This window comes from Habropoda laboriosa, unplaced genomic scaffold (genome assembly GCF_001263275.1).
Source record: "Habropoda laboriosa isolate 0110345459 unplaced genomic scaffold, ASM126327v1 scaffold46, whole genome shotgun sequence".
In the NCBI taxonomy this organism is placed as follows: domain Eukaryota; kingdom Metazoa; phylum Arthropoda; class Insecta; order Hymenoptera; family Apidae; genus Habropoda; species Habropoda laboriosa.
This window is the reverse complement of record NW_017100145.1, coordinates 435,151-447,836: the sequence shown is the minus strand read 5'-3', so window position 1 is coordinate 447,836 and position 12,686 is coordinate 435,151. Positions and strand designations below refer to the sequence as shown.

Sequence of the window (12,686 nt, the reverse complement as noted above, 5' to 3'; positions counted from 1 at the left end):
AGTATCCGTACCTTGGGAACGTAACAATAAAGCAGCTCGTGTTGCTCGTCGACAAGGATATTCCTGAAGGATTTCGGGTTCAGATCCTCGTTCCGAGCCCCTCTGTCCCCCACAATCTCCTCGCAATTATACTGCAATCTCTCCTGGCGCTCGACCAAAGCTGACCTCGCCAACGCGTTCGGCCCTGTCCAAGAGTACATGATCTCCTCCGTATCGAAGGACCTCCTCCTCTCGTCGTTCACCGAGACACGCTCTCCAGCTGTGCCCGCGTTCACCGCTGAACTTGAAATACTAAGGAGAAGCAGTACTGTTCCCCAAACACGGCATCCTGTCATCGTCCTTCCCGTCCACCCTGGACATTGATTTATCTTACGGTCGAATGGTTATTCACCGAGCCTTTCTGTCCGGTAAAATGACCCTGTAACGCGAAAAGGATACCTTCGAGTAAAGAAAAACATTCGCATCGAACATGGTTTGGATCGTTTATTTGACAGATAAATAAGAATTCTTCTTTGGAACAAATACACCAAAATTCGAATTTTAAATTTTTCTTTGTATTTTCAAACGGTTTTGATCAGTTATTTGCTAGATAAATAAGGAATACACTAAGGAAAGGATTCCTTTGGATAGATATACCGAAATATAGAATTAATCATTTCTCTTTGTATTTTCAAATGATTTTCATCTGATATTTTTCATATTTAATTCCACTTATTTGCTAAATAAATAAGAAATCCACCTGCAACGCAAAGAGGACACCTTCCCCAAAACCGAAAAATTTCCACGAAAAATTCAAACTGAAAATCCCCCTTTGCACAATTTTCCGGTGTATCTCCCAATGCTTTCAGTTGTTTATCTCCTAAATAAATCGTCTTTTCCCATCCGAAATTGGACAAGAAAACATCGCCACAGATTCGAATCACGCGAGACACATCTCAGCGAACCCAGTAGGCTCCCAATTAAACGTCACTGATGTCAATTCGCCGGGTTCCAACAGCCCGTCACCACTGTCACGAATCGACTGTCGCGTGACAGAACCGCGAGCTTACTTGGTTAATTTCGAAAGGAAAATAGGAAGTAAGTTAACCCAGCCGAAGGAGCGTGGAACGGTCTCGATATGATAATCAGGTCGAGCGTCTCCGTTTCGCGTTCTGTTCCATTTGAAATCCTTCAAAGCCGGTTTCTGAATGGACGATGTACGGTACGTTTGACATCTAGATATCTGGAGCACACACTTTTCCCTCGATAAGCACCCAGAAGTGAACTGCGTCCAATTCCCCCCGTACAATTTCGGGTCAAACGATATTTTTCCTTCTTCCTAGCCGAAGAAGAAGAACAATCGTACGATTTCTAAGGAAGAATGACGATACTACTCGCGCAAAAAAGAACTGGTTTTCAAATTTCATAACCTAATGTGTTTACCTTGGGAAACGCGCAACGTGGCTCTCGATTTTGTAAGAGAAAAAGTTCCTGTTAACGTCCGAAACGCAGCTCGACAAGAAGTGTAAAACAGATAACAGTATCGGTTTCGTTTGTTACGTCAACAAGATATTTATGCGAAATAAAGAACTTTGTGTTTACGAGATGAAAATACTGGAGAACCGTTGAATATATAATCTATTCCGATAATTTTGCAACGGTGAAAATCGCAACTTTGCCATTCCCGTTTTCGTTCCAACGCGAAATAACCTACCTAGGTAACGAGATTGAGAATTCGCCGACAAAAACCTCGCGATTTCTGCTCCAAATACCGCCCGAAGCATCCACCGTCCAGGCACACAGATATTTATAGCTTCGAAATTACACTATCCGTTATAACCGACTAATAGTTAACGTCGACACTTCGTCTTCTGGGAATGCTATCAGACGTCCGCAAAAATTCCTGCGATAAAACGTCGATAAAAAGATTCAGAAAAAAACACCCGGTTATGCTTCCCCGTCGATAAACCTCGACGAGTGACCTTGTCTAAAACTCCGATAAATGATTAACGAACACTACGATAAATCGTCGAATCGAATGTCCTGTATATGGAAAGGAGCATTTCTACAATGGAATAATAGGTGTTGAAGAATTCATTACATCAACGATCCACTGTACAACCGAATAGCCAACAACATCGCCAATCGAATCTCAATGAGATTACGCAATTCCATAAGAATTCGTTCCTCACCATTCCCTATCCCTCCTCTGACCATCAACAAAGAACGCGACGAACAGAAAAGAATCCCAAGTAACTTCTCTATCTCGAGAAAATGTCAAATTCGACACAACACACCGGTCACCGAGTAGATTTCGCTGAATCACGCGTTATCGACATAAATCTTGGAGAAGATGAGAGAAACTCACCTGTTACCTGACCGACACAGTGGCAGACGATGTGGAAAAACAACGTGGCATGCTCTTCTGGGCCGCAAACCGTTCTGGAGCGCGTTATCGAACGCTTCGATGGCCCCCGAAAAAAATTCCCGAAAGGTCCTCCTCGGAAAGAATGTCACGGATAAACGTCCGGTTTCTCAGAGAACGACCTCGTTTCCTTTTCTTTTTTTCCGTTCAATTTCACGTGAGAGTGCAGACGAAGGAGAGATATATATCAACGTCCTTAAAGGAGATGCGAGGAGAACTCGAGGATGAGGACACGCGGCTACGATCGACGAACTACTATTGCCTTGCCTTCGTGAGACCTTCTGACATAAGGATGGAACTTCGTTGCTAGTTTGTAGAAGTGAAAGAAGCTGCGCGCGCATGCCTGTCATCCTCGTTTCTTCGGCAAACCCCGACAAGCCTGGGATCTCCTCTTTCTTCACCTGCTCCAAGTATCACCGACGAATCATCCATTCCACTTCGAGCACTATGAAAAATTCGAACGCCGGTGAATTCGTCTGCCGAGAGCAACAGACCCACGTACACCACACTTCTAGCCTGTCTCCACCGTGTTATCTTACTTCCATTCCGCGATGAACATCCTGGTATGCGTTCTAATTCGGCGCACGAGCGAAGATCTACGGCGAGCTGGATCATCCACGTGTTCATATCCGCGGACGAGCCTTTTTCTTTTCTTTCCTATCGTTTGATTTGCCGAGGATTTCGGAAGAGTCGGCGTGTTAATTGCTGATTCGATGGAAAGTAAGGAACGTGATACAGGTTGGAAGGTACCAAAAGCCAGCAATTCTTATCGATCGACTGGACTCGGTGGATCTTCGCTAGCGGTGCGTATCGAAAATGTGAACATCGGGGCAATTGAACAATTGAAGAGATTCGGGAGAGAGGATAGGATGAATCAGTGTGTAGGTGTTGGTCGTTGGAACGTGAATCGACGTTGGAAGAGGTAAGCAGAAAAGGCCAGGACAGAGACAATTTGGTCGTTTTGCATGCAACTCGCGTATGAAGGCCCTCCGTCTGAATCCGTGCTCTCTCGTTGGCTAGCGAAGGAAACCGTCTATAATCCAGCCAGAGAAAGTGCCTTCCGCACGCCATTTGTACCGTCCACCTGCCGCGGGCAACTTTAGTCTTGCTTTGAGCTTCGTTCACCGACCATCGTCGTATTTTTCGAAAGGCGGACCCGGTGAATAACAAACGATCGAGGAAAAATCGTGGGAAAATTGAGGAAAAAGTAGACGGCGAAAAATACGCGATTGCGACATAAGCGATGATACAATCGTGAGGAACCTCAAATGTTCGTGGTGTCGTACTCGTGATAGATATCTGGAAAAATTTGACGAGAATTTTAGGTAACGCAGCGCGTATTTTTTCTGCCACCTTTTTTCCCGGGGGAAAATACGCGAGTAAAGAGAGGGAACAATTCGACATATGGACGGTTTATATATATATAATGTAATTGAGAATCGTGCTTGTCATACTCTCGTGGATCAATTTTCGGTCGGTTTCCCGATCGATAAGCGTCGCCGTCGAACGTCGATTAGTTTCGAAGCCGGGTCATCTCTTCGTGTAGAGAAACGCGACAAAGTATATAAGAACAACAAAGATTATTCGTGAAACGGATAGTTATCGCAAGATTTCTCAGTCTGTGTAACGAGAATCAGTCGCACACACGATCGTACGCGTGCATTTTGTCCAGATAACAAAGTAAACCGAGCAACATTTCAAGAACGAAGTGCGTGCAACGTTGATTTCGTTCACGATTCTCTCTCGTCCGTATCAGTTCGTTTCGAAACGCGACCGACTGGCGTGATTCATCTCGTTCTCATAAAATATACACGAATCCTGTTCTCTTAGAGGAAAATGATGCTGCAAATAGCTCTATGGCTTCTGGTCGGCTTGCTGTTCTTCTGGCTGCTCCTGAATTATATCAGCAAAGTCGCCAGTGTCCTGTGGGAGATCCTCGTGCCTATCATCGACTCGAAACCGGTCGATCTGCGTACGAAATTCGGCGAATGGGCTGGTAAACGTCGTGTACACACGCTCGATATTCGACAAAACGATCTCGTTTAAAAGAAAAAAAGAAGGAAACCTTTGAAATTTTTTTTTCAGTCGTCACCGGGTCCACCGATGGAATTGGGAAAGCTTACGCGAAAGAGTTGGCCGCGAGGGGGATAAACCTGGTGTTGATCAGTCGAACGTTGGAGAAATTAGAGAAGACCAGGAGCGAGATCCTCGACGAGAATCCGACGGTCGAGGTGAAGATCATCGTGGCGGATTTCAGCAAGGGTAAAGAGATCTTCGAGAAACTCGCTGAACAGCTGAACGAGATTCCAATTGGTATCTTAGGTAATTGAGTCATTACGATTCATACATACACGTCCGTCGTTTCTAATGAATCGACGATCCTTATCGATCGGATATCATTAACGCAACAAGTAGAGCCGTCTGTTTCGTTTTCTTATTCATTTATACGATTTTTCATCGTATCGATCATTTTAATAGCGGCATAAACACGTTGTTCCAGTGAACAACGTAGGCATGCAGTATAGCTATCCGATGTATCTCGGCGAGGTGCCGGAACACGAGCTATGGGACATCATAAACGTGAACGTGGGCGCCACGACGATGATGACACGGACGATAATCGGTCAGATGCAGAAACGCGGAAAAGGTGCCATCGTGAACGTCTCGTCCGGCTCTGAATTGCAACCGTTACCGCTGATGACCGTGTACGCGGCCACGAAAGTTTACATTAGAAGCTTCTCCGAGGCTCTCAGAGCTGAATATTCCAGATTCGGGTTGACCGTACAGCATTTAACACCGTTCTTCGTCAGCACGAAGATGAACGCGTTCAGCAATCGTTTACAGGTAAAGAGGAAACCCGATTAGATCTCGATCGATTTTTTTTCTACACGATGAGATGAGAATGATTAACCGATCACACAGGTGTCCAGTATTTTTGTCCCTACCGCGGTGACTTATGCCAAAAATGCTATCACCACACTGGGAAAAATGGATTCGGGTACTGGCTACTGGGGCCACGGGATCCAGAAGATCTTCACGCTGATACCACCGGTGCAGATAAGAACGAAGGTCGGATGGATTATGAACAAAGGGTTCAGGCAGGACTACTTCAACCAGAAGAGGAACGCTTAGGCGATGGTCAATATGTTCCTATTCTGTTCTTTACACTATTGTTAATCGAATTAATAAAGTTTATTGCTTATTTTACGATCGTCGACTCGGAGGATAGAATGAGATGATATTTCAGGGGGGTTCGCGAGCGAACGATGTTAGTTTTTCTTTCTTCATGTAAGATATATCGTGTAAGAAAATGTATTGATATCTTTTGTTTTTTTTTTTTTTTGTAAATAAATCACCGTTTATCAATCGATCGATTGCTATGTGAAACGATGAATCCAAAGTCGAGAACTGAAATTTCCGCGCGCGTATTTTGAAAATGTCCGCCAATGAGTGTGCGACTTTCGAAAGTGGTAATTTCGTAATAGAGATTTTTTCGTTATAAGACAAATGTTTTTCGTCGATATACACATTCGAGTATTACGAAGTATTACTCACTGTAATATTTTCCTTAAGAACGTCTTCGATCGTATCTCGACTAACAATTTTTAAAATCAAAACGCGGTGATTGTACGCAGCGAATGTAAGCTTTATTAAGTAATACAGTTTAGCGATTACGAAGTAACGAGTATAAAAAGAATATTTCGTAAACATTGTAATATTGACAGATAACGCGCGTTATATGAATCGTTACGATTTCCCGCGAATTATAAATTTCGTAAAACACGAACGCTTCATTTATAGTAGAAGCAGAATGTTTAAATTGTAATGTACCGTTGATTGCGTTTAATATAAAAGTTTTTCATTTACATTTGATATTGTTTATTTTTCATCTGTTTCGTTACTTCTTCCCGCCATATGTTCGACAGCGTAACCGTGTAACAATAAGATAAATGGAAGTTTTCTAAAGAGAAATGATCGTTATACCCGCATAAAATAGAGTATTAAATCATAATACTGGCAAATAAAAACAGTGATCCTAGTGAAACATTGTAGAAAGTAGAATGTAAAGGGAATTCGTGGTGATATAACATGCGCAGAAAATCCATGAAAGCGGTTCAAACTGAGCACCCTTGCGTACGCATACCCGAATCACGTGACCTCAGCGGTCAAATTCCCCAAAGGAGACGCTCATTCTCCATCCATGCATCGAGTAGTAAAGACGTTCATATTTTCTAAACGTTTCGCTTCACGGGCAAGATGAATCAGTAGTTCACGAAGCAATTTGCACACGCAAGTGTGCCGACACAACTAACTAATCATGAAGTAAGTAATATTTGCTATCGTGAAAGCAATCTTTATATTTGTATTTGACGCCAAGCTATCGTACGTTGTCTGCCATTTTGTGAATGGTATTGCAATAACGAAATGCTACTACGCGAACAGTGATTTCGCCAAATAACGTAATCCTTCCTATTCTATGCTACGATATTAAAATTATATATCACTCTTCAAAATCAATTTGCGGTGCATATCAAATATTGAGGTACAATCGAAAACTTTGTCCAGATGATGCGATTCAATGTTGCGTCATAACAATAGTTTGTCATTTTTCGCATGTTTCATGATTCTATTCAACAATTACGACTTACTTTTCAGTTTGCAACTAATAAATTGTGTAAATACATATATTTAATATCCTCGCAAAAATTTGAACAAACTACTTGATTCACAATCTCTCAAATTCATGAATGCGTATAAATAATTAATTTCTTTTTCTTTTCAACATTCCTTTTTGTTTCATCTGCAATTCAAATTTCAACTGATTAATTATTTTTTATGTAGTTCTCTTAAAGTATTTAGCAAACAGTAAACTACTCTTGTTTAAGGCTAGATAATTTAATTACATGTACACACGTATATACAAGAATATATATGTATTCTGTCTATACAATATACATTTATTTATATTGTGTGCCTAATTTGTATATTTACTATTTTCAGAGCCAATATGGCGCTCACTTCGAGCTACGTCGCACAGACGACACAAATTTCTTTTCATCATTTTTTAATACACCTTGATTGGGATTGCATCAATAATGTTATCCAATCAGGACCAGGAGATGTTGTCATGGAAGTTCGAACCAGTGTCCCCTAATGGGACACTGTCGAATGAAATTGAAGATGATTGGCTCTTATTTGATGATAAATCATCTGTAGATCCTACTAAAAAGGATATAGAACATGTTCTATATGAAGATAATCCTACTCGTGCTCAAGTGGCTACAAAATTATTGGAAGAATTAGATGAATGGATTAAAGAAGGTAAGTGTTTATATGAAATTTCTGTATGAACTACAGAATAATCTTTTAAAACAAAAGTCTGTACACAAACATTTAAGTAAAAATTCTTGAAGTATAAAAAAAGTATGAAGACTCATTTTATTCTAATGATTGCACTTTATATTTTATTTTTGTAATTCGTTTTCATTTAAATTTTGTATATGTTCCAAGCTTCAATATAATAATATATTTTGAATTTAATTACCGAGACAGCATAGTAATGTAATTCAATGAAACTACTATAATTTGCATTTTAATACGTGTAAAATTATTTACACAAACTGTATGTATTTTGCAAGTGTAAAAAATGTGCAGACCTATATGTTGAACTTAAGGAACAAACGCATGCTCCCTCAATTTTATTCTAGATTTCGTTTTGCTTGAATTGCTTAGAGAATAAGTACTGGTACAGGTCTAAAGTTACTGTTGTAACACGTACCGTTTAAAAAGAACACGTTATACATCGTAATATATCTTTAAATATCAAATGGTGCATAAGAGTGGGCGTTCGTAAATGTTCATTTACAATGCGTTAGTTCACATGTGTATGCATCTATTAAACTAGCGTCCTCTAGTTTTCAAAGCTCTGTGTATTAGAAGGATAGAAACTAACATCAGTGTTTTGCCGGACTGCATTCTCGATACATATATTCCTATCGCTTTTATTCTTCTCACTTCCTCCACTATGTATCTCATTTTCCTTTCTTTTTTTATGGAAAGGAGAGTGGGACAAACTGGTTAACCTCTATACAAACGGCTTTGGTTGAAGGCCGATAGGGGAATGACGTGTGTTTAACGGCGTTGGAGTAGGGGCGCCAGAGGGGAAAGTCCAAAGATAAGCAGGAGTGGTCTCTCGCAGTATTGCAAACTGATCGCTCGATTCCGTCGATTAGTCTTCGTTACAAGTCAGCTTTCCATTAATAATTCTTAATCGTTCTGCGTACCTGATACACTTTGTTATTGTTTTAAATTTTCAAACATTTCGACCGATTCCGTTACGTTATACAAGTGATAAAATTTTGTCTCTTGTGACGGTAAAATCTGTCACGTTCGTCGTATCTTGCGTGTGTGTTAACTACGGTGTCAGTGATCTTAACAACGGGGGAAGTTGGGATGTTTAACTCTTTATCGTGAATCACATACTGTACTGTATAGTTACTTTAATGAAATACATATCAAAAACATTATTTATTTATAAGTAATCACGAGATTCCTTTCGAAACGTAGTTTTTTCGTAACATACGTTAGCCTGTTGCACGTGTTCTCAATATTTGTTTGGACTGGTAGTGGGACTCGAAAACTGTGTTGCTAAAAATAATATTTCAAATTGTTACCGAGGAATAGAAGCAATAGTGAACGGTGATCTTTAAACCGATCGACAATCGATGAAAAGTGATTGGTGAAGTGCGTTATGTCTGTCATCGTATAATTCGAATTAAGCGCAAGAAATACAGCCAAACGAACTATAACGGCACACGCGTGGTTAAAAGCATTCGTGTATAGATCAGAATTTTAACAATACTGGCGGCATCTTTAAAAGTGAACGAAGAAAAAGGCATAGCGTCTCGATGCTGGAACGTGCTAATGTTGTATGATAGCATGCAGTTCGCATATCGCTACACGTGGAACCGAGAGATCATTGTCAATTCCCAGAAACTTGTAAAGAGACGTTGAATCAAAACGATTCGCGTCCCCGTGGGTGGACTTGGCTGCTTCACGTTGACAAAAAATACTACACACCATACATTAAAAACAGTTTCTTTTTTTTTTTTTTAACTTTATTCAGCTATAACATACATGTATACTCCCCTTTCTCCTTTTTTTTAATAAGGGTTCACGCGAAAACAGGCGCACGTGATAATGGCTGCTATATGTTACAGCGGTACGTTTCCTTTCGCTCATTTCATCTCCTCTCTCTTTCTAGCATTCGCTTCGATGGAAAAATATCTTTATTACGCATATCAGAGCACTGTTGCCACATTGTTCGTATTTATCGAACAACAGAATTGGATCGAATCGTCTATAAAAATAGTTATAGAGAAATTATGTTAAATTTTTAACAAATTGCCATTTTTGAGATTGCACGTTCTATGAATTAATCGTCGGCGTGCAAATATAGATCAGTTTTTAATCATGTTTATTATAGTTTTTTTAATTAGAAAAAAAACTTTTTGATTAAAAAATATTTAAATTAATGTTTGGTACATAACAGTCACGAAATGCACCAAATAATTTTTAAGCCATTTCATATTTTTCTATGGCTCTGTAAAGGTCAACTATAATTTGTGCAGCTGTAAACAAGAACAAAAAATCGATCCTATCGTTTTAAATTATTTCTAAACAAATTACTTTTTGATTTTTTATGGCAAAATCGTACTATGTACTTGTAGAGCTCCTTATAATTAAAAAAATATTCTTATCTAACCCTATGCCCCCTGTATTTAAATGAAGATAACTTATACATTTCAAGTTGGTCTCTGATCAAAGTTTCGTCAAGAAATAGGTTAGGGCTAATTTATTCAGTATAAAACATAGAAACTTGTCTTAGGTTTTTTTAAACAATGCCGTTTCAATTATATAGAATCTATATAAAATTTTTTATAATTAAAGTAAGATAAACAAAAGAAATGGGCTCTGATTGTACATTAAAAATTTCATGTTCGTTTCTTCGTTTATAAATTTAATTTATAAATATAAATCAGCATTTTTTTTCTTTTGATTTATTTTTTAAAGAAAACGAGACTTCAGGTGTTATTTCAAAATAACTTGTATCTTCAATATCAAATTCTGCTCTAAATAACTGACTATACTACTATTAGTTGCAGTAAATGTATTAGAAGCCAAAGAAATTGCAAATCAAGAACTTGTTTTTCTAGTTAAACTAGTAACGTCCATGAAATTATATATACATCAGTGGTACCACTCCTACTTATTCTTCATGCAAGACATAAGTAAAAGTACTGTTAACTTCTATGTTAACAAACTACTCAGAGTATTGTTTTTTTAAACTTTACTTTTAGGTATTATACTTTTTAATAACATTTTAAAAAAGGAGTTCTAAATGTTTGCTAATAAATATATCAAAATGCTGTTATTTATCAAAATCTGATATGCTATCAGTACTTTGAATGATATAAAATTTCTTTTCTTAAAATCTTAAAATGATACATAGAAACAAACATCTATCTTTATCTATTTTTATTTTTGTATCAATATATCCCATATAAATTAATCACAAAACAATGATTCCTATTTATATTTGATGAAATTATTTCCTTGTTTGCAGAGCCTTTTTCAGATTGGTTGGAGGAAAAAATAGAACTCCCTATTTTTGAAGAGCTACCAGTTCCTGAAAATGGACAGATTAAACCAACATCATACAATGAAATTGTGAAAGCTTCTCAACAAGATGATGCACAAACTCTGTTACAAGAGTTAGTAACTACTGCTCTGGGAGATGTGGAAGCATGTCATCAAATAGTCCCTTCATCAAGTTCCACACTTACACCTCCTCAGTCACCTCCACCACATAAACCATTAAATGTGGATACCCAATTACTTGTTACATTACAACCTGTGCAACCATTATATTCCAATCATCAATCTATATATGATGTGGTAATTCCAGAGGAAAAATCATATGTAAATGAAGTACCTGTACAATGGAATACAAAAAATATACCATTGGATCCATTAAACACAGATGTTACACATGACTTAGCTCTGTGGGATGAATATGTACCTTTATATACAGAAGATATTCCACCATCTAGTCCTTGTACCAGCTCTGGTGGAAGTTACACTTCGTCAGAAGATTCTGTCGATGATCCAGATTGGATCTTAGAATCTGGGAAAAAAAACACGAAACAATCTACATGTGTTTCATCGAAGAATCGTCAAAAACCGTATTCCCGGCCAATTATCGAAGATAAAAAAGTTCGAAAGAAAGAACAAAATAAAAACGCGGCAACTCGATACAGACAAAAGAAAAAACAAGAAATAAAAGAAATAATAGGTGAAGAACGTGAACTTACTGACCATAATGAAAAGTTAAAAAATCAAGTAATGGATTTGCAGCGAGAAATTGGGTACTTAAAGGGTTTGATGAGAGACTTGTTTAAAGCTAAGGGTCTTATCAAATAATCCATTTATCTATCAACCACAGTTATGTTTACATATTTTTATTAAATTTATTAATCATATTTTTTGACACTAACTATTTTACAATGATACTAATAACACTTTGTAGTATATAGACTTAGATTACTGATTGTTATTTTCTTTTCTTTAACTAGCCACATATATGAACATGAATCTAAAATCTATCACAGCTTCTTAGTATGACTACAGAACTGTCATCATGTAATCCATAAAATATGTACCATCTCCCAACTTATTTGTGGTCCGTTAAAGATTAGCAAACAAGATGCATTAAATGATGACAGAATTTATGAAGTATACAGCCCTATGAAACTCTTTGAGTGGAAACTTGCTGTTACTGAAAATTCTACAAATGATTTAATGCATCTTAATGATGCAAATTTTTTCATTCCAAACAATTCTAACCCAATCAAGTTTTGAGTTTTCTTACAAAAATATTGTACCAGAAAATAATAAATGGGTTATTATGTAATAAACATTGACGTTATTGTAAAAACTCTCCCTGTTTTTTACTTTCCCAAAAATTTAATCCAAAATTATTATGCTTTATAAGAATAAAGTAATATAAATAAGCACATGTATGAATTTTAGATACAATTCATGTTGAAAACAAAAAAAAGGTCACTTTTATCATGTTAATATACTTATAACAACCACATTGTACAAAAAATTTTTAAAATTTATGTATATTATTTTGTAAATAACACATTGTATTATACAACATGAAATCAATAATGTGCACTAATTCGTCCAAATTAATAAATATTTTAATTCTGATGTA

The 12,686-nt window shown here is 37.6% G+C and overlaps 3 protein-coding genes across 6 annotated transcripts in view; 2 read left to right on the top strand and 1 right to left on the bottom strand.

Annotated features, from left to right (window-relative positions):
* LOC108574422 (carbohydrate sulfotransferase 11-like) overlaps nt 1-2,672 on the bottom strand; it is a 5,423-nt gene extending 2,751 nt beyond the window's left edge. The window contains exons 1-2 of one of the 3 annotated variants that reach the window (XM_017937020.1): nt 2,348-2,672; nt 12-418 (exon numbers count right to left, since the gene is read on the bottom strand). In XM_017937020.1, the coding sequence (XP_017792509.1) occupies nt 12-335 (324 nt within the window). In that variant the 5' untranslated portion in view covers nt 336-418; nt 2,348-2,672. Of the gene's footprint in view, nt 1-11; nt 419-739; nt 814-1,693; nt 1,809-2,347 lie in introns of those variants that run through there. The other 2 variants (XM_017937011.1, XM_017937028.1) reach the window with 2 other exon arrangements.
* A 1,568-nt stretch (nt 2,673-4,240) lies between these two features.
* Nucleotides 4,241-5,574, top strand: LOC108574444 (inactive hydroxysteroid dehydrogenase-like protein 1). Its single transcript, XM_017937039.1, has 4 exons — nt 4,241-4,400; nt 4,490-4,726; nt 4,905-5,248; nt 5,327-5,574. The coding sequence occupies exons 1-4, from the start codon at nt 4,241-4,243 to the stop codon at nt 5,534-5,536; spliced, it is 951 nt and encodes a 316-aa protein (XP_017792528.1). The 3' UTR covers nt 5,537-5,574.
* Nucleotides 5,575-6,595: 1,021 nt separating this feature from the next.
* LOC108574258 (activating transcription factor of chaperone) lies at nt 6,596-12,326 on the top strand. Of its 2 annotated transcripts, XM_017936820.1 has the most exons (3): nt 6,596-6,727; nt 7,406-7,726; nt 11,031-12,326. In XM_017936820.1, the coding sequence occupies exons 2-3, from the start codon at nt 7,501-7,503 to the stop codon at nt 11,885-11,887; spliced, it is 1,083 nt and encodes a 360-aa protein (XP_017792309.1). In that variant the 5' UTR covers nt 6,596-6,727; nt 7,406-7,500; the 3' UTR covers nt 11,888-12,326. The 2 variants fall into 2 exon arrangements, with proteins under 2 accessions (XP_017792309.1, XP_017792317.1); XM_017936828.1 differs by lacking the exons at nt 6,596-6,727; nt 7,406-7,726 and adding an exon at nt 8,901-9,626.
* Nucleotides 12,327-12,686: the final 360 nt, after the last annotated feature.

Bases quoted from the DNA above. Each gene is read 5' to 3' on its own strand.
- LOC108574444 (XM_017937039.1), top strand. From the start codon at position 4,241: ATGATGCTGCAAATAGCTCTATGGCTTCTGGTCGGCTTGCTGTTCTTC. The intron at 4,401-4,489 runs GTAAACGTCGTG...TTTTTTTTTCAG, and splicing joins GAAATTCGGCGAATGGGCTG to TCGTCACCGGGTCCACCGAT. The intron at 5,249-5,326 runs GTAAAGAGGAAA...CCGATCACACAG, and splicing joins CGTTCAGCAATCGTTTACAG to GTGTCCAGTATTTTTGTCCC.
- LOC108574258 (XM_017936820.1), top strand. From the start codon at position 7,501: ATGTTATCCAATCAGGACCAGGAGATGTTGTCATGGAAGTTCGAACCA. The intron at 7,727-11,030 runs GTAAGTGTTTAT...CCTTGTTTGCAG, and splicing joins AGATGAATGGATTAAAGAAG to AGCCTTTTTCAGATTGGTTG.